Genomic DNA, 25,972 nt, shown 5'->3' on the forward strand with positions numbered 1-25,972 from the left:
AGGCCCATTATCTTCTATGGGTACGCATCTGATTCGAAGATGTGTTCATTTCTCTTCAGGATTTCTCTCATTCTACTCATTACACTTCCCCCCTCCCCTCTCCCAGGTCTCCAAATTCGCAGCTAAAACGGAGACGATCTGCTGAACAGCTCTCTCATCTTTTTGCAGAGATAACAGAGCTGGAATTCGCACCGCACAAGTGTGAATCCGCCCTTAAAGTTGTACACCTGGTGTAGATTGTGCACCTGAATGTTAGACTTGCAACTTTGCAAACTGCAAAACTTTAATAAAAAATAATTTATTAAAAAATATATAGCTTTAAAATAATATATAAGTATTTCCTTTACCAATGTATTTTGTTGTGGGTGGAGCACCATCTGCCCTCCCCACTCTTCGCGGTCACTCTGGGATGTCCGGATGCTTTTGTTTGGATCAATGGCAGAAACAGAGAATGGTTTGGACAGCAGCAGACGGAAGTATAGAGGAGTCTCTGTGCAGTTGATCAGTTTCAGGCTCCGAGTGGTTTCAATGTCAGTTAAAATCTAGGGAGGAAATAAAACAACATGGGAATTAATGTTATCTGATAGCTTCCTGCTCACCTATGGGGTTGATTTACTTAAACTGGAGAGTGCAAAATTTGGTGCAGCTGTGCATGGTATCCAATCAGCTTCTAACATTTTGCACGCTACAATTTTAGTAAATGAACCCCTTTGGGGGTTATTTACAAAAGGCAAATCCACTTTGCCTTTTGCAAATCCACTTTGCTCTACAAGTGCAAACTACACTTGAAATTGCACTTGGAAGTTCAGTCGCTGTAAATCTGAGGGGTAGATCTGAATTTAGGGGAAGCTCTGCTGATTTTATTATCCAATCATGTGCAAGCAAAAATTTTGTTTTTAATTTTCCTTGCATGTCCTCTTGGGATCTACAGTGACTGCACTTCCAAGTGCACTTTCAGTGCAATTTCAAGTGCACTTTCAGTGCAATTTCAAGTGAACTTTGCACTTGTAGTGCAAATTGGATTTGCCTTTCGTAAATAACCCCCTATGTGTCATTGGAGAATCATTGCAACACTGAATTTAAAGACTTCAGCAAAGCTGCTTGAAACTTGTCAAAAGCTTTAGAAATGTTTACCGAAAGCTTGCGGCACACACCGCTCTGATACAAGCCAACACCTGTGAGAACAAGGCCTTATGCCACGTACACACGATCGGTTTATCCGATGAAAACGGACCAATGGATTTTTTCATCAGATATCCGATGAAGCTGACTTTCATCAGTCTTGCCTACACACCATCAGTTAAAAATCCGATCGTGTCCAACGCAGTGACGTAAAACACAACGACGAGCCGAGAAAAATTAAGTTCAATGCATGCGTCGACTTGATTATGAGCATGTGTGGATTTTTGACCAATGGATTTCCCCACAGACGATCGTTTTTTTCTATCGGTTTTTTAACCATCAGAAAATTTTAAAACAGGTTCTATTTTTTTTCACTGATGGGGAAAAAAACGATGGGGCCCACACACGATTGGTTCGTCCGATGAAAACGGTCCGTTTTGATCAGACGAACCGATCGTGTATACAGGGCATAACTGTGCTCACCAACAAACATGCTGCTATGTTCTGAGCATGGAATAGACAGAAGACTGTAGCAATGATATTCTGCATCTCATCTTTGATACAATGGGCCAATGCTCTAAAAATCTGATCTCTCAGTCTTCATTTCCTCAACTCATGGGCCCGGATTCAGATACCAGTTACGACGGCATATCTCCGGATACGCCGTCGTAACTCTGAGTTGCGGCGTCGTATCTATGCGACTGATTCATAGAATCAGTTACGCATAGATTTCCCTAAGATCCGACCGGAGTAAGTGTCTTACACCGTCGTATCTTAGGCTGCAAATTTACGCTGGCCGCTAGGTGGCGCTTCCATATATTTACGTGAGGGATATGCAAATTAGGTAGATACGCCGATTCAAAAATGTATGTCCGCCCGGCGCATTTTTTTACGTTGTTTACGTTAGGCTTTTTCCGGCGTAAAGTTACCCCTGCTATATGAGGGGTATCCTATGTTAAGTATGGACGTCGTTTCCGCGTTGAATTTTGAAAATTTTACGTCGTTTGCGTAAGTCGTTCGCGACTAGGGCTGTACGTAAGTTACGTTCATGTCTAAAGCAATGACGATTTGCGGCGTAATTTCGAGCATGCGCTCTGGGATTCTTTCACGAACGTCAAATACGTGGGGTCACACTAAATTTAAATTTAAAACATGCCCACATCATCCACATTTGAATTAGGCGGGCTTACGCCGGACCACATACGTTACGCCGCCGTAACATAGGGCGCAAGTTCTTTCTGAATACGGAACTTGCGCCCTAATTTAAGGGGGCGTAATGTATCTGAGATACGTTACGCCCCACCGAGAGATAGGCAGATCTCTCTGAATCCGGGCCATGGTGCATAAATATCATTCCTAGCAGCTGTAAATACCTAACACTCTAAAATAATCCTCCCAATCCAACAAAGCAAAATCATAAGCTTTTGGTTTCAGGCCACTTGGAGTTGCAATTGGCAATCTGCAGTAGACAGGTGACTGGGAGGGCATATGTCCTCTCCTAATCACCTGTTTTAACCATGTAAAGCCTGTACCACTGAGTTGTAGGGTGGTTGGGACGTGGCCTCCCAAGGGGCTGCGAAGACCATGGATGGCTGTGGCATTTGTACAACTCCCTCCAGTTGTTGCAATAGATAAAATGGTAGTCTGGGGGGGGGGGGGGCTTAAACCACAGCTCAACTGGCATTTTTTTACCACTACCCAACTGGAAGTGTAAACCAGGCCTAAATGTCTATGGTTGCATGAAACTAAACATTGATCAAAGACATCAGTTTTGATACTAACAGGGGAGGTTTTCCTGTCTGGGATGAGGTCACTTGCTACAGAATAAAACACCAGCCCTTCCTCATCATCGTCTTCCACTTCTACGGTGAGCCTGCAAAGGAAGAAAAAGATTTACAATATCAACAATATCAATCTGGCAGTTAAGTGTTGGTTCTAAGAAAAACAAACCCGCTATTCAATGATTCAGCTCATACCTATTTTTCACAGGGGAAGAGGATTTAAAAAAAAATCAAAATCTGAGGAAGATTGGCAACAAATTTTGTCCATGTTTACCACCAGTACGCTAAAGTCCTTACCCATTGGTTCATGGTACCCTCCATATTGGCACATCTCCATCCTGTGCAATTTGATAAATATGATAAATCCTCTTCCCACAAACCCCCCCCCCCTCTCTTTTCTTATTCTCCTTAGTTCCTGTATTGTAATTTCTTTCTTTCCACTTACCACTTAAGGTACTCTGTGGGACTTTATTTCAAGCTCAGCACTTTACATTTCACCACCACGATGTGCCTTATCTCCCTTATTCTTGGCTTTCAATATTTCTTGCTTCATAGCTTTTTAGCATGCACTTTACCCAACATATATTTTGGACAAAATGTGACCTTTATTTTCCCATTTGATCAGACAGGCTAGATACTGCCCTGGTTGACAAAGCATCAACACATTTGCATTTTATGCTTGTGGCCATGTGCACCGCAGTAGTTGGGTTGAGCTTTAGTGCCCAGCTATAGGACCCACCCTGCTGATGCCACAGGCCAAAATCTGGTGGGGCACAGCCCACCTCAGCACCCCCTAGATCTGGCCCTGCTGTCAACAAAGTATTAATATATGTCCAGACTCTAAGCTTATACACTGTATCTCTGTAAAATGCTTTCAAAAACATAATAAAACCATTAAAAATGAAAACAGAAATGCTCATATAAACATCGCAACTATACTGACAAAACAGGGTTATTATCCCTGTTGGGAAGATTTCTCTTCACTTCCTGTTCTGGTGAGAGTTGGATCTGAGGCTAGGAATAGAAGAGAAATCACTCCAGTGGAGACAGTAATGACTATTCACTCTCTTGCTACAAATAAATGGGTTACCTTAACACAATATATGTTAATTTGTGACACAACATGCATTAACACATGTGCGTTTATTGCACCACAGCAGACTGGGCTAATGTAAATAAAAGTTCACTAAGTATTACCAGACTAACTGAACAAAATTCCAAATCTTTTGGTATATAAAATAGCTCCTATATACTGTAGATCACGTGGGCCGATTTCCTTTAGTCCAGCTTTAAAATAATTACGGCAAAGTAATATATATAACTAGAAAATGCATTTTTCCTGCACAAAATGCGTGGGAATGCTGAATAGCTGAACTGCTAAGCCCACACCAAAGCCATTCACCATAACCACTACACTATCTTTAGAACATACAAGCAGTGTTCCTTCAGTACTTATAAAGCCTTTCTTTGATCACTAATCCCCACACCTAATGAGTGAGAGAACCCTTCAAACAAGCCGTAATAAATCCACAACAGTACATTCTATCAAAACAGCGACTTCACTGTTAGAGACACACAGCCTTTGTGAATGTATTGATATAAAATTTATGTTGATAACATTAAAAATGTGGGCATGTCAGCGATTTAAAAAAGAAGTTCGCTGTGCGTTTCGCTGGGAAATGTGAAGAATTTTATACAGGACAGTCAATGGAAGAAAGTGAAGAACTCTTGTCATTTGGAAGCTCATTGCCTGAAACTAGACAAAAATACCTACGTTTTGATGTATAAATTGTGTATGACAAGTAGATCTTGTGGGCATGAGAGCAATTTATAGAGAAGGAACAAAGATAATTTTTTTAAAGCTCTGTGCTGTAGCGATGACATCATCCACTTGCTGTAAAGCCAATGGACATCACCGGGATACAAACACCGAGATTGGTAAGTACTATGGATAGTGATCGATACAAAATGTACTCTGTATAAGTCACCTACACTCATCGATCAAAGGAACCTTCACCCCAAAATTATTCCTTTTTCATAGAATCAAATTTAGTTGGACAAACAAGACAATTGGCTGTTCCTGGAAGAAGACTGAACAAAAAGTTTGAGGGACGCTCCCAGGGGCCAGGTACGGCTGTATCAACACAGGTCCCTACACTGGTGGCGGCTGCCACTCCAGTAACCGCAGGATCTTCCCATCAGCCCTCTATTTCCCTTTCTGCAGCTTCTGAATCACCAACTATCAATGTAGCTGGACAAACAAGACAATTGGCTGTTCCTAGAAGAAGACTCAACAAAAAGTTTGAGGGACCCCCCCAGGGGCCAGGTACGGCTGTACCAACACAGGTCCCTACACTGGTGGCGGCTGCCACTCCAGTAACCGGAGGGTCTTCCCATCAGCTCTCTATTTACCTTTCTGCAGCTTCTGCAGAAGCTTTAAGGTTTGACAATACATTGCCCAAACATAATCACCTGTAAAAAAAAGTGTCTGAGATGTTGGTGGTAAACAGCCTGCTAGGCCTGAGGGGAACCGAACCAAGCCATCCAAAAGTTGCCAAGAGTGTAAATGTAGACATTAAGCTTTAAGGTTAATCAAAAATATAACACTCTAAAGGGAAAGGTAGAACAAAGGGGGAGTATGGAAGAGGGAGAGAGGGAGGAAAGGGGGGAGAAGGGAAGGTTGGAGGAAGAAGAGGGTGAGGGTTTGTGGGAGCCACCTCACCCCTTCCTTACCCGCAACTTCCCATCCCCCCTACTTTCCTCCCTCTCTGCCTCTTCCATACTCCCCCTCCCCTTGTTCTACCTTTCCCTTTAGAATGTGATATTTTTGATTAACCTTAAAGCATAATGTCTACATTTACACTCTTGGCAACTTTTGGAGGACTTGGTTTGGTTCTCCCCGGGCCTAGCAGGCTGTTTACCACCAACATCTCAAGCACGTTTTTACAGGTGATATGTTTGATCTATGTATTGTCGATCAACATAAAGCAATTGATTATGTTGTGAAGTTTGGAGGCCGGTAGGCTTTTGAGGCGTGTGTTGGACCGGCTATAAAGGGGAGGTTGGAACTCTTTTTGTCTTCAGAGGTCAGAGAAGTCTTTCCAGCTTTCTTTAGGCTTTCTCTGCTGGAGAAATGAGAACTCTTCCCGTCAGTGAGGTCCTTCATGGAGAAGTCAAAGGCCTCACTCACATGGGGTGTATGAATCTGTACCCTGTGTGGGGGCTGCATTAACCCCAAAAAGGACATTCATGTGGGTGCAGTTGTGCGGATGCACCCAGGGTGTGTTCGGGGCCGTGCACCGGCATGTCACACTGGGTACAGTCACTTAACCCCAGTTGACAGCAATGGGACTGCCTACACGGGATGCTGGGAACACCTGTGCATCCATATTCCGGTAAACATGGCCCTCCCATGGGGCACGAATTCATACCCCCCGTGTGAATGAGGCCTAAGGGTGAATGTAATATTTAGCTCCATTGTGTTGCCAATTTGGGGACCACTGTACCCCTCTTTATTGTTATTTTGGTGTGTTTTATTATAGGAGTGTTATAGATTGTAGTTTAGGATAAGTTTGGATTTCTTCTGAAGGCAATTTGAGTGGACATAAGTGATTTACCCCGCTCAGCAGGGGCAGGCCTTAGAGAACAGAGGCCGTAAATGGGCAGCACAGAGGCTTAGGGGTTAGCCTTGCAGCACTGGGGTCCTTGTTTCAGATTCTGACCAGGACACTATCTGCATGGAGTTTGCATGTTCTGCCTGTGCTTGCATGGGTTTCCTCTGGGTGCTCCGGTTTCCTCCCACACTACAAAGACATGCTACTTTTGTGTTGGTGGTGCAGTGGTGAGCATAGCTGCCTTCCAAGCAGATGACCCGGGTTCGATTCCCAGCCAACGCCATCTCCAATACTTGGAGTCCTCAGAGAGAAAAGCACTATACAAGGTCAATGCGGAGTATATATTAGCGGTGGAATAAAGAATTAAAAGAATGTGTGGAATGTTTGAGGAATAAAATGTTCCCCCCAGAATCAATAGAAGGAGAACCCAGCAACTGATAGAAGACGCTTAGCTTTGGCTGCAATCACCACACCTAGGCATTCCGGATCGCGGGCGGAATTACACGCTTCTGATCCTGTTACTTTCAATGGCACCCCAATCATGGGACAATATTGTCACCTGACAAATCACACAAACAAAATGACGGGACGCCCGTTTCCCAAAAGCAGTCCTGCAATTTTTCAGGTGACAATCACGGCAAAATCACGCCTCGATTGGGGTGATATTGAAAATAAGGGGATCGCATACTCCACCCAGCGGGAATATTACACCCCCTCAACTGTCTAGATTTACATTAAAGTTTCAAATACAAAAATCCTTCATTGCTGCAGACCTCAGCACATGCCATGTGTGATGTAACCACTTATAGACCACAATAAATATATACAGCATCTCACACAAGTAAGTACACCCCTTTGTGTGCGGGAGATCACATACAGTATGTCACAAAAGTAAGTACAACCCTTGCATTTGTGTAAATCTTTTCTTCTATCTTTTCATGTGACAACACTGAAGAAATGACACTTTGCTACAATGTAAAGTAGTGAGTGTACAGCTTGTAGAACAGTGTAAAGTTGCTGCCCCCTCAAAATAATGCAACACAGCCATTAATGTCTAAATCTGAAGAATTTTATACAGGACAGTCAATGGAAGAAAGTGTAGAACTCTTGTCATTTGGAAGCTCAACCAGCCAAAAGTAAAAGGCGTATCACAAAACTGACATTGCCTGAAACTAGACAAAAATACCTACGTTTTGATGTATAAATTGTGTATGACAAGTAAATCTTGTGGGCGTGAGAGCAATTTATAGAAAAGGAACAAAAGATTATTTTTTTAAAGCTCTGTGCTGTAGTGATGACATCATCCACTCTAACCAGCCCAATTAATTTTTTTCACAAAAACTGTAAAAGATATCAAACTGAAAAGATATAGCCGAATAGCTGAATATTTTGTGAACATTTTAAAGTTTGTTTGGCGTCTGTAGATAAAAGTATGGAGGAGCTGACATTTTTGGTAGGGGAAGACGATTTTAAGGATTTAAAGCATGCTCTCATTGACTTCAATGTTAAAAAAAGTGTCTAAAAGCTTTTAGGGCCAGATTCACATAGAAGAGCGGCGGCGTAACGTATCGTAGATACGTTACACCGCTGCAATTTTTCATCGCAAGTGCCTGATTCACCAAGCACTTGCGATGAAAACCTACGCCGGCGGCCTCCGGCGCAAGGCGGGCCAATTTAAATGGGCGTGTGCCATTTAAATTAGGCGCGCTCCCGCGCCAGACCTACCACGCATGCTCCGTTTCCAAACTCCCGTCGTGCATTGCGCGCCGTTACGTCATTTTTTCGAACGGCGACGCGCGTAGTGTAATTCCGTATTCCCGGACGGCTTACGCAAACGACGTTGATTTTTAAATTTCGACGCTGGAACGACGGCCATACTTTAGACAGCAATACGCTTGCTGACTAAAGTTAGGGCACCTAAAACGACGACTAACTTTGCGACGGGAAACTAGACTAGCGGCGACGTAGCGAACGCGAAAATCCGTCGTAAATCGCCGTAACTCCTAATTTGCATACCCGACGCTGGTTTACGACGCAAACTCCCCCCAGCGGCAGCCGCGGTATTGCATCCTAAGATCCAACAGTGTAAAACAATTACACCTGTCGGATCTTCTGGCTATCTATGAGTAACTGTTTCTTTGAATCAGTCGCATAGATAGAAACAGAAATACAACGGTGTATCAGCAGATACGCCGTTGTATCTCCACTGTGAATCTGGCCCTATAAAAAATATAAATAGTAGAAAAAAAGTCCCATCATTAGCTGAAAGAGCTGAACATTTTAAAAGTTGAATGGTCTTAATAGCTGAAAGTATGCAGAAGTTACGCAGAGCCAAAAGACGTACTGAATAATAAAATTAAAATTAAGAATAATAATAAAAAACTAATAACAATACTGGGAATGCTATTGAGCATTCCTATTAATTAAAATTAATAAGAATAATAAAAAACGAATAACAATAATGGGAATGCTATTGAGCATTCCCACTAATCATGCACAATCTTACTAAGCTCTGTTACACCTAATATACAGTAAGAAGTAAGAAAGTTAAATTGCAAATAGAACATTACAGAAGGGTTTTACATGTCAAATTATAATGCCCTAAATAGACTTCAGAGTCTCCCAGGAGTCTGGTAAAAGTCTGTACTCACAATGCTGGCTTCACAAATGCCTGAAGCTCCATTTTGATTGGCTCTACCCCATATCCATGCTGTCTTTTTACTCTGCCAGGGACCAGTTTTGCTGACTGAAAGTCAGAGAAAAGAATGTCCATACATAGTTAGATGTGTCTTAAAGTCATCAAGAGAAACAAATAAAAAAATATTTGAGTGATATCAGAATTATGAAAATATATTTACCTTGTCATCCAAGCTGAGAAATCCCAGGGCATATCCACTGCATTCTACCTTCTTGGTGACCCCAGAGAGCATAAGAGGAGTGAAAGACACATGTATGCCACTGTAACCTCCAGCGGGAACAATCTGCAATATAAAAAGGTCTAGATCTACCACTGTAAGGTGTAACATAAAATGAAAAGTGATAAACAACAGCAACCATAAAATCTCTTAAGGCCTAGTTCACACTGCCGCGACCTGAAAGTTGTGAGACTTTGCCAGGAGACTTCCTGGCTAACTGAGTACTACTTTGAGGCACAAATCCGATAGAAGTCACCTTGAAGTAGTACAGGAACCTTTTCTAAAGTCGGAGCAACTTTAGTAGTGCTAATTAAGACAGCTCTCATTGACTAACATGGAATTTCACATGTCACATGACTTGGGGTCTCACAAGTCGGATCCCAAGTCGCGGCCTTAAAACAGTGAGGATGCTTTAGCTATGAATTTAAATGTATCTAAACCTAAGAACCAAATTTTAATATATTGCAGCTTACTACTTCTTAAATGTTGTGGCTGCATTAGATTCCTTTGCTAGGCTAAGGGAAATGTTCTGTAGTTCACAGACATGGACCATCTGAGCTTCCAGTACAACATTGTCCTTAAAGAAAGTTAGGAGTTTGTTGATTTTCTGGTAAGATCAAGAGGTATTTTTTGCAGGAGTAGGAGCTGGAAAATAGTATCATTCCTTTAGAATTTTGACTTACCTGTAAGGTCCATATCTTGGAGTACAGTAGAGGACAAAGATCTACAGTAGTAGAGTATTCACAGACCCTAAGTTAAAGGCTTTTTCACGTTGTGGTCCAAGGAGATTTCCAAGCCTCCTTCTCAGCTCTCCTCCACTACACCATCATCTTGCTGGCCAGGAGAGATTACAAAGCGGCAGAGACAGCTCCCCTGTGTTTGACTAGCGTGATGGATGCCTCACTGAGTAATTATGAACAGATGTACCCTTCATTGTAATTCTAAATGTAAGTTACTATGTGATTTTTTAAATACACACCTAACAGTCTACACTTCTTTCTTGGAAACTGCTTCTGCTTCCTTGCAAAAAGCTAGCCCTGAATCAATGGACTTTTTCTCTGGCTGCATCACAGCCCTCATATACCAGGCCATCAGGACTTACAGTACCATAGGATCTGTCTCAGAATTAGCGCTACATGTATAATTGTTTGTTTTCTTCTTGTACTTGTCTGGCGCTCACCCTGATCTCGGGGCTAATTTCCTAGATCCTTTTCTGTCTCCTGCCATCTGTACTCTGTATGCACAAGTGGTGTCTGTATTGTCAGCTGGGCATACCTTCTGGCCACTACCTGGTTCTAGCTTGTTGCAAGTCCATCCCCACCATCAGGGAAAGAAGCACTCTGGGGAACCCTGTGTTGACTTTCTACAAGAGCTCACTACCACAGAATTCTGACAATATGCTGATAGATATCCTGGATGTCTAGGGATGCCAAGTATTGCCCTTAACAATAATCTTGTAGACCTCATGCAAAATGTTGGATCTTTAAGGTAATTGATGAGAGATTTTAGGTCCAGAAAATAATGATTCCTCCTGCTGAGCATTGGTACCGTAAACAGGTTTATATAGAATTCTTTGAACCTGTCTTGTGGGGTTACTGGCATAACTACTTCCTGGGACAAGAGATGGTTCAGTGCATTCTGCTAATCTGACAGTCCTTGGACAGGTTTTGATGGATTTGAGAGAATAAATGCATTGAGGACATAGAGTTTGAAACTCTATTTTGTATTCCTTTGAAACCACCTATTGAATCCACAGGTCTGGAATGTCTGACCTAAAGAAAAGCAAACTGTAAGGCCGCGTACACACCATCGGACCAAACCGATGAAAACGGACCGAAGTTCAGTTCAAACCGTCTGTGTGTACGGCCCATCCTTCAGACAAAAATGAGAGAACTTGCTTTAAAATCGAACCGATGGACCGCTGACCGATAGGTCCAAACCGATGGTTAGTACACAAAAGCATTGGTTCAAAACCTCAGAATCAATTCGACGCATGCTTGGAAGCATTGAACTTCGTTTTTTTCAGCACGTCGTGTGTTTTACATCACTGCATTCTGACCCGATCGGTTTTTGGAACGATGGTGTGTACGCACATCAGACCATCAGTCTGCTTCAGCGGTGAACCGATGAAAACGGTCCGTCGGACCATTCTCATCGGATGGATCGACCGTGTGTACGTGGCCTAACAGACATCTCCTACTCTTAGGAGTGATGCTCCATTGGACATTAACCACTTCCCTACCGGCCCATAGTAAAATGACGTCCACAAAGAACTTCTGCCGTTCAGAGTGGACGTCATATGACGTCCTGGGCTTTCCGGGTGGATATCTGAATGATGCCTGCAGCTAAGAGGCATCATTCAGATATCCTTCTAAACTGCCGGCGATTCTGCACAACGTAAGAACGATCATAGCGGCGGTTCCGCCGCTAGATCGTTCTTACAGGCGGCGGGAGGGGACATCCCCCCCCTCCCGCCGCCATCCGGTGCTTCTCCGGGCTCTCCCGTGCCATCGGGGGCCCGGAGAACGAATCGTCCGGCGCTCGCAGGAAGCATAGAGATGACTGGTGACCAGATGGTCACCAGTCATCTCTATGACCGTCGGAGGACCCGGGCGCGATGTGATGACGTCACGCCCGGGTCCCCGTAAGTAAACAAAGCCGCGATTGCGGCTGCTAAGCAACCACAAGCATGAGATCGGTGAATTTTTTTTCACCGATTTCATGCTTTCCAGCCTGGAGGAGAGATGTGGGGTCTTATTGACCCCGCATCTCTCCATAAAGAGTACCTGTCACACACATTCCTATTACAAGGGATGTTTACATTCCTTGTAATAGGAATAAAAGTGATAAAAAAAAAAAAAAAATTAAAAAAAAAAGTGTAAAAAAAGAAATAAATATATAAAAAAAAAAAAGAAATAAAAATTTATTTTTTTAACGCCCCTGTCCCCGGTAGCTTGCGCGCAGAAGCGAACGCACACGCAAGTCCCGCCGACATATCTAAACGCCGTTTAAACCACATATGTGAGGTATCGCCGCGTGCGTTAGAGTGCCAGCAACAATTCTAGCACTAGATCTCCTCTGTAAATCTAAACTGGTAACCTGTAAAAAATTTCAAATCGTTGCCTATGGAGATTTTTAAGTACCGAAGTTTGGCGCCATTCCATGAGTGTGCGCAATTTTAAAGCGTGACATGTTAGGTATCTATTTACTCGGTGTAACATCATATTTCATATTTTACAGAAAAATTGGGCTAACTTTACTGTTTTTAAATTTTTTTAATTCATGAAACAATTTTTTTCCCAAAAAAAGGCGTTTGAAAAATTATTGCGCAAATACCGTGCAAGATAAAAGGTTTCAATGACCGTCGTTTTATTCCCTAGGGTGTCTGCTAAAAAAACATATATAATGTTTGGGGGTTCTGCGTAATTTTCTAGCAAAAAAATTATGATTTGTACATGTAGGAGAGAAGTGCCAGAATAGGCCTGGTATGGAAGTGTGTATAACTGCCCGGTATGGAAGAGGTTAAAAGAGATCTTTAGGGAAGACTTGGTGGGTTTTGTGGGCCAAGTCTTTTGCCAAAAGGAAGGCTGAAATTAAGTTTAAACCCGGGTGATGAGGTGCTCTGCATTTGGAAGAGGTAGTTGTTCTTGGGGAGGGGGGTTTGGAATCTTCAGCTGTGTAAGTAAGAACTACCTTCCTCCTGTGACATCTTTGATGAGTTAGTCAAGTGCCTCACCAAAAAGATGCCCTCCTTCAAACAGCATACACATGAGGTGTATTTTACAGACAGCTTCAGCTGGCCAGGCTTTGAGCCACAAGATTCTGCACATGTGAATGGAGATTGGAGCCATTCTGGAAATTTGTCTTATATCTTGTTCTAGGGCATGGGTGTCAAACTCAATTATATCGAGGGCCGAAAAAGCATTATGATTTCCCTCAAACGGGCTGGTTGTATCTGTAAGATTAGATGTCCAGAGCATCCCCTCCCCTTACATTAGATGTTAAGAGCCACCCCACCATCAGAAGTTGAGTCCCCCACTCTCCCTTACATCACCGTGTACCCCCCCCTACCTTATGCTGCTGCTGGGAAGAAGCTGGATGCATTGCTTAAAAGCAGAAAGTAACGGTCTTGAGGAGGACCAGAGGAGGGCTGGAGCTCTCCTGCAGCTGCAGGAGAGGTGCGAGGGCCACATGAAATGGCCTGGAGGTCTGGATTCGGCCCGCGGGCCTTGTGTTTGACACCTGTGTTCTAGGGCATCCATTCAAAACACCATAGCAGGAGGTAATTAACTGTAATTGCGCAGTTAAAGTGATATTAATTGCAAATTTTGTGGTTTTAAAATAAAAAAGATGTTATACTAACCTGCTTGGTGCAATAATATTGCACACAGAAAACGGGCAGAATGACATGACAGTTTGCCTGAACGGGCCCAGCAGTGCCTGAGAGAGAAAGAAGCTGGGGACAGCGCTGGATTGTGATAACGATACGTAAAGCTAGGGAATTTTTTTTTAAATATAGGAGAGGAGAGGGAACACAAAAAAATAATATTTTTTGTGACACAAAAATGTAGACCAACACCAGCACAAGTTTTAACACATGGTGTTGTGTCTGCCAATATACTCAGAGTATAGGATTCTATGGTATATAAAACAAGTAAACTTTTGGCTTACTGTCTGTCTTGGAGTGATGCAGTATGGGTAATCAGAGGCCACTCCTTCATGAGGTCTCAGAATGACAGAAATTAATTTATGTTCCGGAGAGAACTCTCTTTCTTGGTCATCGTAATTGTCACTCAATTCTTCAGCCTCCGTGATCTGTTCCATGCCAACTGTTTGCTGAAGGAAGAAGATTTACATTATCATCCACATATATTAACAAAAACATATATTTCTAAAAGTCATTAGAAGTAATACTTAGTAATATTGGGCCAGATTCACAAATGAGATACGATGGCGTTTCTCCTGATACGCCGTCGTATCTACTATTTATATTTTTTATAGGGCCAGATTCACAGTGGATATACAACGGCGTATCTGCTGATACACCGTTGTATTTCTGTTTCTATCTATGCGACTGATTCATAGAATCAGTTACGCATAGATATCCCTAAGATCCGACAGGTGTAATTGTTTTACACTGTCGGATCTTAGGATGCAGTACCGCGGCCGCCGCTGGGGGGAGTTTGTGTCGTAAACCAGCGTCGGGTATGCAAATTAGGAGTTACGGCGGATCCACAACGGTTTTTCGCCTTCGCTACGTCGCCGCTAGTCTAGTTTCCCGTCGCAAAGTTAGTTGTTTTTTTTGCTGCCCTAACTTTAGTCAGCAAGCATATTGCTGTCTAAAGTATGGCCGTCGTTCCATCGTCGAAAGTCAAAATTTAACGTCGTTTGCGTAAACCGCCCGGGAATACGGAAGTACGCTACGCCGTTCAAAAAAATGGCGTCACGGCGCGCAAAGCACGGCGGGAGTTAAGAAACGGAGCATGCACAGTAGGTCCGGCGCGGGAGCGCGCCTAATTTAAATGGCACACGCCCATTTAAATTGGCCCGCCTTGCGCCTGAGGCCGCCGGCGTAGTTTTCATCGCAAGTGCTTGGTGAATCAGGCACTTGTGATGAAAAAAAAGGATTTTTGTACTCACCGTAAAATCCATTTCTCTGAGTTCATAGACGGACACAGCCTTCATTGACCTTAGGGTTATGCTTCTTCCTACCAGGAGATTTAGGCAGAATTCTACAGCACTTAAGGTGTTAAAAACTTTCCTTCATGCTGCTCCTCCCAGGGGGCGTGGCTCCCCCAGGCATAACCCACACCCTGCTTTAGCAGCCTCAGTTCGTAACAAGCAGTACAAACAAAGGAGGGGTGGGTGCTGTGTCCGTCTATGAACTCAGAGAAATGGATTTTACGGTGAGTACAAAAATCCTTTTTTCTCTTTCGTTCATAGACGGACACAGCCTTCATTGACCTTAGGGACGTCCCCAAGCAGTGTCAAAAAAATTCGAGGGGTGGGAAAAATAACACAGCAAAAACAGGTTACACCCCAAACAAAAACCGGAGTTACTCAACGGAGGAACTCCAACCTTAAACTGCCGCCTGTAACACCCTGCGGCCAATGGAGGCATCCGAAGATGCACTCACATCCACCATATAAAACTTTGAAAAAGCGTGGACCGACGACCAGGTCGCAGCCTTACACACCAGTAACACAGAGGCTTGGTGTCGGAAGCCCAAGAGGCCCCGATCGCCCTGGTCGAATGCGCCGTGACCCGAAAGGGAGGCGCCCGCCCCTTCAGGGCGTAGGCCTGAAGCACAATCCGTCGGATCCACCTGGAAATGGTGGCCGACGAAACTGCCAGGCCCTTACTGGGACCGGACACAGACACGAACAGCGAGTCCGACATCCGGAACGGAGCTGTCGCCGACAAGTAAACTCGAAGGGCCCGAACCACATCCAAAGAATGTAAAGTGGCCTCCTTCGGGTTCTTCGGCTGAGGACACCAGGATGGAAGAACAATGTCCACATCCAAGTGAAAAGCCGAAACGACCTTAGGGAGAAAAACGGCTGCGGCCGCAGCACCACCTCGTCCTTACGGATGACCAAGCAGGGAGCCTTGCAAGACAAGGCCACCAGAACAGACAGACACCCGTCTGATCGAGGTAATTGCTACCAGAAATAAAATCACCTTTTGTGACAATAAAACAAAAAACCTCCCGAATGTCCTCAAAGGGAGCATCCCGAAGCACTGAAAGGACTAAATTCAAGTCCCATGGGGGTAATGGAGGGCGCACCGGAGGGGCCACCTGCCAGACGCCCTGACCCAACGCACGCACCCAGGAGTGCTATGCCAAGGGTCGCTGCAAGTAAAAAAACAGCCAGAGCAGAAATCTGGCTCCTAACCGTACGTAAGGCGAGAGCCTGAACCACTCCCTGCTGCAAAGACAGCAGAATCCTGTACACAACGCATGTACGAGAGTGCCAGTTCATCTCCCCACACACAGAGAAGTAGGCCTTCCATGTATGAGGAAAAAACCTACGTGAGGTAGACCTCCGTGCAGGCAGCACGGTAGAGACCACCGAGCCCAATAGGCCTCGGTCCTTAAGCCCCTGGCTCTCAACAGCCACGTCGCTAAGGCCGGTGGCTGTGAAACAGGGTGGAAGATTGGACCCTGTAACAGAAAATCAATTCCCAGGGGAAGACGCTAGGGGGCGTCTGCCAGCAGACGCACCTGGTCCGCGTACCAGAAGCAACGCGGCCAATCTGGGGCAATCAGGACCGATAGAATCCCTACAGCTTCTACTCTGCGCAGCAGGCGAGGAAGAAGCTTCCGAGGAGGGAAGGTGTAAAGTAGGCGACAGCGACCCCAAGGAGCCACCAACGCGCCTGACGCGTCCGCCCACGGGTCCTTAAACCTGGCCACGAACCGTGGCACCTACCGATATAGAGACGGGACGCTAGAAGGTCCACGTCCGGAGTGCCCCACTTTCGGCACAGACCCCGAAACACCTGCGGGTGGAGAGACCACTCTCCTTGGCCCAGTGCAGTGCGACTTAGGTAGTCGGCTAGCCAATTCCGTATTCCCGGAATGTACCCGGCCGATAGAGCCGGAACGGACCCTTCGGCCCACCGAAAGGATGCGCGCGACCCCCGTCGCTGCAACAGAACTCCGTGTGCCTCCCTGATGATCAACCTACGCCACGGACGTGGTGTTATCGGACAGGATCCTGACCGGTCGGCCCTGTAGATCCAGGGACCACCTGGTAAGGCAAAGCTTGATTGCTCGGAGCTCCAGAACGTTGATCAGTAGGCAGGACTCCACCTGAGTCCAGTGCCCCTGGGCTGACTGGGTGCCCCAAGCGCCCCTCCCCAACCGGAGAGGCTGGCATCCGTCGTGACCACTGTCCAGTGGCCTGCAGAAAAATGACTTTCCGGCCCGAAGCACCGGAAACGCCAGCCACCATACCAGGGGAGACATGATCAGATGACTCAACTGAATCTGGTAATCCAGAGATGACGGAAGCTAGTCCCATCGTGACAGCAGTTCCCTCCGTAGTACCCTGGCGTGGAATTGGGCATACGGAACCGCCTCGAAAGAGGCTACCAACTGACCCAGAACCTTCCTGCAGAATCGCAGAGATGACCGCTTCTGGGTCGGCAACTGCTGCACAGCAGATAGCAGAGTCTGAAGTTTTTCCGCTAGGAGAAAAACACTCCCGCCCCGGAGGAATCCAGGACCAGTCTCAGGTATCCCTGAGACGGAATCAACCCTGATTTCAGGACAATCCAGAAACCAGCCGAACACTCGGAGAGCCTGACACGTGATAGACACGGCTCCACCAATGCAGAGCTCGAAGAAGCTCGTAGGAGAATGTCGTCCAGACATCCCATGATAACAAACCCCCGCTGTCACAGCCGGGCCAGTATCGGTACGAGCACCTTGGCGAAAACCCGCCGAATGGGAAGGACACCATTGAAAATGGTCCCCCCCGACCGCAAAGCACAGAATCTCTGGTGGTTTGAGGATATGCAGGTACACGTTCATGACATCCAAGGATGCCAGAAAAACCTGACAAAAACAAAACGAGGGACTTGAGGCCCAGGATCGACCGGGCCCCATCCTCCATGGGGACACAAACAGAATGGAGTAAAACCCCGAGACCGTTCCAACGAGGGAACTGGCACAATCACTCCCCTGACCAGAAGATCCTGGACAGCCCCTGACGGAGTCAACCGGCGAACCGGAGGAGGCCAGAAGCCGGAGGGAAAAAACCTGTTTGGCAGACAAGAGAGAAACTCAATCTTGTACCCCAAGAAAAAAAGGATTTTTGTACTCACCGTAAAATCCATTTCTCTGAGTTCATAGACGGACACAGCATCCTTTGACCTTAGGGTTATGCTTCTTCCTACCAGGAGATTTAGGCAGAATTCTACAGCACTTAAGGTGTTAAAAACTTTCCTTCATGCCGCTCCTCCCAGGGGGCGTGGCTCCCCCAGGCATAACCCCCACTCTGCTTCAGCAGCCTCAGTTCGTAACAAGCAGTACAAACAAAGGAGGGGTGGGTGCTGTGTCCGTCTATGAACTCAGAGAAATGGATTTTACGGTGAGTACAAAAATCCTTTTTTCTCTTTCGTTCATAGACGGACACAGCATCCTTTGACCTTAGGGACGTCCCCAAGCAGTGTCAAAAAGATTCGAGGGGTGGGAAAATAACACAGCAAAAACAGGTTACACCCCAAACAAAACCGGAGTTACTCAACGGAGGAACTCCAACCTTAAACTGCCGCCTGTAACACCCTGCGGCCGAAGGAGGCATCAGAAGATGCACACACATCCACCTTATAAAACTTTGAAAAAGTGTGGAACGACGACCAGGTCGCTGCCTTACACACCTGTAACACAGAGGCTTGGTGTCGGAAGCCCAGGAGGCCCCGATCGCCCTGGTCGAATGCGCCATGACCCGAAAGGGAGGCGCCCGCCCCTTCAGGGCGTAGGCCTGAAGCACAACCTGTCGGATCCACCTGGAAATGGTGGCCGACGAGACTGCCAGGCCCATACTGGGACCGGACACAGACACGAACAGCGAGTCCGACTTCCGGAACGGAGCTGTCGCCAACAAGTAAACTCGAAGGGCCCGAACCACATCCAGAGAATGTAAAGAGGCTTCCTTCGGGTTCTTCGGCTGAGGACATAATGATGGAACAACAATGTCCTCGTTAATGTGAAAAGGCCGAACGACCTTCGGAAGAAAAGAGGGCTGCGGGCGCAGCACCGCCTTATCCTGATGGATGACCAAGTAGGGGGCCTTGCAAGACAAGGCCGCCAGTTCAGACACTCGTCTGATAGAGGTAATAGCTACCAGAAAGATCACCTTCTGCGACAAAGTCAGCAAGGGGATCTCCCGAATGTCCTCAAAGGGGGCACGCTGAAGCGCCGAGAGGACCAAGTTCAAGTCCCAAGAAGGTAGCGGAGGGCGCACCGGGGGGGCCACATGCCGGACCCCCTGCACAAACGTGCAAACCAAAGAGTGCGCTGCCACGGGACGCTGAAAATAAACAGCCAGAGCAGAAATCTGACTCTTGATCGTGCTCAAGGCAAGAGCCTGGTCCACTCCCCGCTGTAGGAACAGCAGGATCTGGGACACCACGTAAGTACGGGGGTGCCACTTCATCTCCTCACACATAGAGATGTATGCTTTCCATGTACGATGGTAAATTTTTCGAGAAGTGGACTTCCGTGCACGCATCATGGTAGAGATTACCGGGCCCGACAGGCCCCGGTCCTTCAGTACCTGGTTCTCAACAGCCACGCCGTTAAAGCCAGTGACCGTAAAGCAGGATGGAAGATCGGGCCCTGAGACAGGAGATCTTCCCTCAGAGGCAGGCGCCAGGGGGCGTCTGCCACCAGACGTACCAGGTCCGCGTACCAAGAGCGACGCGGCCAATCTGGGGCGATCAGGATCGTTGGAATCCCTTCGGCTTCCACCCTGCGCAGCAGGCGGGGTAGGAGCCTTAGAGGAGGGAAGGCGTAAATCAGGTGATATTGACCCCAGGGAGCCACCAACGCGTCTGACGCGTCTGCCCACGGGTCCCTTGACCTGGCCACAAACCGTGGCACCTTCCGATTGAGACGGGACGCCAGAAGGTCTACGTCTGGAGTGCCCCATTTTTGGCACAGGATCTGAAACACCTCCGGGTGGAGAGACCACTCCCCTTGATCCAGAGTCGTGCGACTCAGGAAGTCGGCTTGCCAATTCAGAACTCCCGGAATGTATACCGCCGACAGGGCCGGAACGGACCTTTCGGCCCACCGAAGTATGTGAGCGACCTCCGTCGCCGCGGCCGAGCTCCTTGTGCCGCCCTGATGATTGACGTACGCCACGGCCGTGGCGTTGTCGGACTGGATCCTGACAGGACGGCCCTGTAGCTCCAGCGACCACCTGACAAGGCACAGCTTGTTTGCTCGGAGCTCCAGGATATTGATCGGCAGGCGGGACTCCTCCCGAGTCCAGCGCCCCTGGGCTGACTGGGTGCCCCAGACGCCCCCCCCAGCCGAAGAGGCTGGCATCCGTCGTGACCACTGTCCAGCGGCACGGAAGAAAAGACTTCCCGGACCGAAGCACCGGAGACGTCAGCCACCATGCCAGGGAAGATTTGGCCAGATGGCTCAACCGAATCTGGCGATCCAGAGAAGATGGGACCCTGTCCCATCGTGACAGAATCTCCTTCTGTAGTACCCTGGTGTGGAATTGGGCATACAGAACCGCCTCGAAGGAGGCCACCATCAGACCCAGAACCCGCATGCAGAAGCGAAGAGATGACCACTTCTGGGTCAACAACTGTCTCACTGCAGATTGCAGGGTCAGCAGGTTTTGCGATGGGAGGAACACTTTTGTCCCCCCCGAATCCAAAACCAGCCCCAGGTGTTCCAGCCTCTGGGACGGAACCAACACTGATTTTCTGAGATTCAGAAACCAGCCGAACTCCTGCAGAGTCCGACACGTGATGGACACGTCCTCCTCTAACTCTGAGCCTGAAGAAGCTCTCAGGAGAAGGTCGTCCAGGTATCCCACGATAGCGATCCCTCGCTGCCGTAGCAAGGCCAGGATCGGGGCGAGCACCTTGGTGAACACCCGTGGTGCCGACGCCAGCCCGAACGGGAGGGCCACGAATTGATAGTGGTCCTCCCCGATCGCAAAGCGCAGATACCTTTGGTGGCTTGTGCCAACGGGAACATGCAGGTATGCGTCCATGATGTCTAAGGACGCCATGAAGTCCCCCTGGTGGAGGGACGCTATGATAGAACGGACCGACTCCACCCTGAATCGCTGCACCTTGACAAAGGAGTTGAGGGCCTTTAGGTCCAGGATAGGGCGAACCCCTCCCTTCTTGGGGACCACGAACAGATTGGAGTAGAACCCCCGAAACCGTTCCAGCGAGGGGACCGGCACAACCACCCCCCTGTCCAGAAGATCCTGGACAGCCCCGGACAGGGCTAGCCGACGATCCGGAGGAAGCTGGAGGTTGGATGGAAAAAATCTGTTTGGGGGACAAGAAAGGAACTCTATCTTGTACCCCGAGGCGACCACCTCGCAAACCCAACGGTCGGATAGAAGAGAATTCCACCGATCCACGAAGGCGTGAAGCCGTCCCCCCACCCGAGACCCGGGCGGGGGCAGACCTTCATGCGGAAGCAGGCTTGTCCGCAGGCTTGTTCGGTTTTTTGAACCAGGGGCGCTTACGCCCGGCAGCAAGGGCTTTTGCACCTTGCGGACCTTTTCCAGCCGCACGAAAAAACCGCTTAGGGGGTAGTAAAAGTAGGACCTTGCTTGCGGCGAGGTTCCCTACCCTTCCCCGACTGAGGGAGCAAGGTGCTCTTACCTCCAGTGGCATCCTTAATGATGTCATCCAGGGATGCCCCCAAAAGCCGTCCGCCCTTAAAAGGCAAATCTATCAAGGCCTTTTTTGAGGACTGGTCAGCCGACCAGCACTTCAGCCATATAAGGCGGCGCAGAACCACTGCGTAGACAGAAGCCCTGGAAAGCAAAGGAATCGAATCCATAGCCGCCTCACAGAGAAACTTCTGACCCTGAATCAACTGCTCAGCCAGGTCCCTAGAGGACTCGGAAGCACCCTGGACCTCCAGATCCTGCAGCAGGAGCTTCGCCCTTTCAGTTAGCGTCTGAGCAACCAGGGCGCCGGCCAGAGCCGGCCTTACCGCCGAACCCACCACCGAGAACAGGGAGCGGGCCACGGCCTCCACTCTCCTATCAGCGGGGTCCTTGAAAGCAGGAGCCCCCTCCACAGGCAACATAGTAGCCTTACTCAGTCTGGACACAGGAGGGTCCACCGACGGAGGAGTGACCCACTTTTTTTTTTTTTTTTTTAAAAGTCCTCCTCCAGGGGGTAACGGGTAGCAAAGCTTTTTGGAACAGTAAAAGCCTTTTGCGGTGTATCCCATTCCTTATACAACAAATTGTCCAAATAAGGAACACAAGGGAATACCTTAGCGGTACGCGGTGGTTTGCGGAATCCAAAAGGGACTGACACCGCTGGTGTCTCCGCCACATCCTCTAAATGAAGAGTCTCACGTACCGCAGTAATAAGAGCTCCAACAAATTCCTTGTCAGCAGACTCCGCAGCAGAGTCATCCTCGCTGTCCATGTGGGTTAAGCCCGCATCCTCTGACATGACAGAACCAGAAGCATCAGATTCTGCGTCAGAGATATCCCCAGAAACAGCCTCCGGGGGGGGCGCTTTTTTACCCCCCAACCGAGCACTGGCTGCTCCAAACCTGGTGAGAAAAAGACTCCAGGACAGCCGACACCGACTCAACAGATGTGGCAGGGGAAGGGGCGCTTAAGGGTTAATTCCGGCATTGTGAGGAATGAGGGGCCTGATTCAGGCTCCATATTGCAGCTGCCGTGTCACCCCCACTGCCAATGGCAGGAAAAAAGTCCCCCACAGGTCACCTCCCGGCCGCTAGAGCACAGTATGGGGCCCCCTGAGACTCACCACCCTCTGGTACAGCGCGGTCTGTGAAGGCAAGTGTGTGCTGAGGAGAAGCTGCAGCGCTGCGTCTGTCCCCTCAGATGATTCGCGGTCTTTTTTCCCCGCCGAAACGGCCACTAGAGGCCGAACTAGTGCTGAAAACGGCGCCGGCCACAAGAAAATGGCCGCCGAATAATACAAGCGCGGCTCCGGCAAAATGGCCGCCGTTGCGCAGTTTTAAAAAGACAGTGTACCCAAAAATGACAGTACACCAAAACAGCACACAGCACACACAAAAATGCCCAGAATGTCCACCACAGTCCCCTGCAGTGACACAGAACAGCCCCAGCCATACCACGAGTGAAAAAAATGAGCCCCAGAGAAAAAAAAAACCCCCTGCACAGCCGTCACCCAAAGGGGGAAGGAGGGAGAGGAATAAGGGAGAGAGGAAAGCAGGGAAAAACCCTCAGTCGACCTCCCAAGGGAAAACATTCCAGCCAGACCACTTACCTGAGTAAGGGGCCACTACTTACCTGTCCTGCGACTACCCGGCTGGAGGTATCCCAGACAGAACCAACGTCCGCGAACGGCATGGCTGTCAGCCAGACACACTGTGACAAGGCCATAGAGACCGGTCATATGTGTGCCCTAGAACCGAAGTTCCCCGGCCGCCCCTGGAGCAATGGGGCCTGTCGTGGAGGTCCCAAAGCGGAGCTGAGGGCCGGCACACGCTCGAAGGCCGAACCTGGGGGGACTACAAGGGTCGAGGACCCAGCCTGTCACCCAGTCGGCTGTTGATAGAAGAATCGCAGGATTCAAAAATAAAAAAGCGAGGAAAAACTCGCAAAAAGCAAAAAAATTTGCAAGAAAAAACTCCAGAGTCCAGGACTCCAGAGAGAGCCTGACTCTCCTGACGGTTAGGCAGAAACAAACTGAGGCTGCTGAAGCAGAGTGGGGGTTATGCCTGGGGGAGCCACGCCCCCTGGGAGGAGCGGCATGAAGGAAAGTTTTTAACACCTTAAGTGCTGTAGAATTCTGCCTAAATCTCCTGGTAGGAAGAAGCATAACCCTAAGGTCAAAGGATGCTGTGTCCGTCTATGAACGAAAGAGAAAACACTTCGCAATGCGAAGCCAGTCTCCCACCCGAGACACGGGCGGGAGCAGACCTTCAGGCGGAAGCAGGTATGTCCGCAGACTTGTTAGGCATGCGGTATCCGGTGCGCTGCTACCCCGCAGCGGGGATTCAAGCACCATGTAGACCTACCCCCACCGCACAGGGCGAGCGAAAAAACGCTCGGAGGTAGGCAAGGAGGGTCCTTGCACAGGGCGAGGTCCCTAGCCCTTCCCAAACCGTGGGAACAGCATGCGCTTACCACCTGTGGCATCCTCAATGATGCCAGTCAGGGAAGACCCAAAAGGACCGTTCACCCTTAACGGTGATCACCAAGGCCACCTTAGAGGTCCTTCTTCCAGCTCCTGCAGCAGGAGCTTCGCCCTTTTAGTCGGGGCCTGCCAGGGCCCCGGCCAGAGCCGGCCTCACCGCCGAACCCACCACCGTGAATAGGGAGCGGGCCACGGCCTCCACTCTCCTATCAGCGGGATCCTGAAATGCAGGAGCCCCTTCCACAGGCAATGTGGTGGCCTTGCGCAGTCTGGACACAGGGGGGTCCACTGGCGGAGGAGAGACCTACTTTTTTTTTTTTTTTTTTTTTTTTTTTTAAACCCCCCTCAAGGGGGTAACGGGTTGCAAAGTTTTTTGACAAACTTTTTGCGGTGCATCCCATTCCTTGTATAACATATAGTCCAAATAAGGAACACAAGGAAACACTTCAGCGATGCGTGGTAGTCTGCTGGTACTGACACGGAGGTGTCTCCGCCACATCCTCAATTTTTAGAGCCTCACGCACCGCAGAAACAAGAGCTCCAACAAATTCTTGCCAGCAACTGACTGCAGCAGAGTCATCCTCACTATCCATAAGGGTTAAAACCCGCAGCCTCTGACATAACAGAACCAGAAAAAAACAGCGATTCTGTGTCATCCCCAGAAGCAGGCTTCAGGGAGGGGGCGCTTTTTTACCCCCCATCCGGGCACTAGCTGCTTCAAACCTGGCAAGAAACCCAGGACAGCCAACATAACAGATGTGGCAGGGGGAGGGGCGGTAAGGGTGCACTCAGGCATAGCTTGAGTTCCATAGTGTCAGCGCTGAGTCACCCACCCTGCAAGGCAGGACAAAAAAAACCCCACTGGTCACCTCCTTGCTGCTATTGCAGAGCATGGGGGCCCCCGGTATTCACCACCCCACCCAGCTGCAGAGGGAGCTGAAAAACCTCAGGTGTGCTCTGATGTGCTGACTGTGATGTGTCATCTCAGGGAAGAATCACATCGTTACCAAGGAGATTTCCAAGACGGCCGCTGTCTGAGGTAAAAATTACCTCATAGAACACAGCAGCACTGACTGCTTTGTTACCTCAGAAAAGAATCACAGCGTTACCAAGGAGATTTCCAAGACGGCCGCTGTCTGAGGTAAAAATTACCTCATAGAACACAGCAGCCCTGACTGCTTTGTCTGTTACCTCAGAAAAGAATCACAGCGTTACCAAGGAGATTTCCAAGACGGCCGCTGTCTGAGGTAAAAATTACCTCATAGAACACAGCAGCACTGACTGCTTTGTCTGTTACCTCAGAAAAGAATCACAGCGTTACCAAGGAGATTTCCAAGACGGCCGCTGTCTGAGGTAAAAATTACCTCATAGAACACAGCAGCCCTGACTGCTTTGTCTGTTACCTCAGAAAAGAATCACAGCGTTACCAAGGAGATTTCCAAGACGGCCGCTGTCTGAGGTAAAAATTACCTCATAGAACACAGCAGCACACAGCAGCACCCCCCAGAGTAACAACACAGTCCCCCTAACAACACACGGGCCCCGGTGGTAACAAAGAAAACCCAGGAGGCCCCCCTTCACAGCCACTACCCAGTCAGGGGAAGGAGGGAGAGGAAGGGGAGAGAGGAAAGCAGGGCGGACCCTCAGTCGACCTCCCAGGGAAACCACCAG

At 48.2% G+C, this 25,972-nt stretch overlaps 1 protein-coding gene and 1 non-coding gene across 2 annotated transcripts in view; one reads left to right on the forward strand and one right to left on the reverse strand.

Moving 5' to 3' along the window:
• DLEC1 (DLEC1 cilia and flagella associated protein) overlaps nt 1–25,972 on the reverse strand; it is a 135,701-nt gene that overhangs the window by 5,192 nt on the left and 104,537 nt on the right. Inside the window, exons 30-34 of the mRNA XM_040352791.1 lie at nt 14,104–14,268; nt 9,376–9,498; nt 9,169–9,263; nt 2,905–2,995; nt 348–542 (exon numbers count right to left, since the gene is read on the reverse strand). Coding sequence (XP_040208725.1) covers nt 348–542; nt 2,905–2,995; nt 9,169–9,263; nt 9,376–9,498; nt 14,104–14,268 — 669 coding nt within the window. The remainder of the gene's footprint in view (nt 1–347; nt 543–2,904; nt 2,996–9,168; nt 9,264–9,375; nt 9,499–14,103; nt 14,269–25,972) is intronic.
• TRNAG-UCC lies at nt 6,728–6,799 on the forward strand. The gene has a single exon. It is a non-coding gene; the product is annotated as a tRNA-Gly (tRNA).

The sequence above is a fragment of the Rana temporaria genome, chromosome 5, assembly GCF_905171775.1.
Source record: "Rana temporaria chromosome 5, aRanTem1.1, whole genome shotgun sequence".
Classification (NCBI taxonomy): Eukaryota; Metazoa; Chordata; class Amphibia; order Anura; family Ranidae; genus Rana; species Rana temporaria.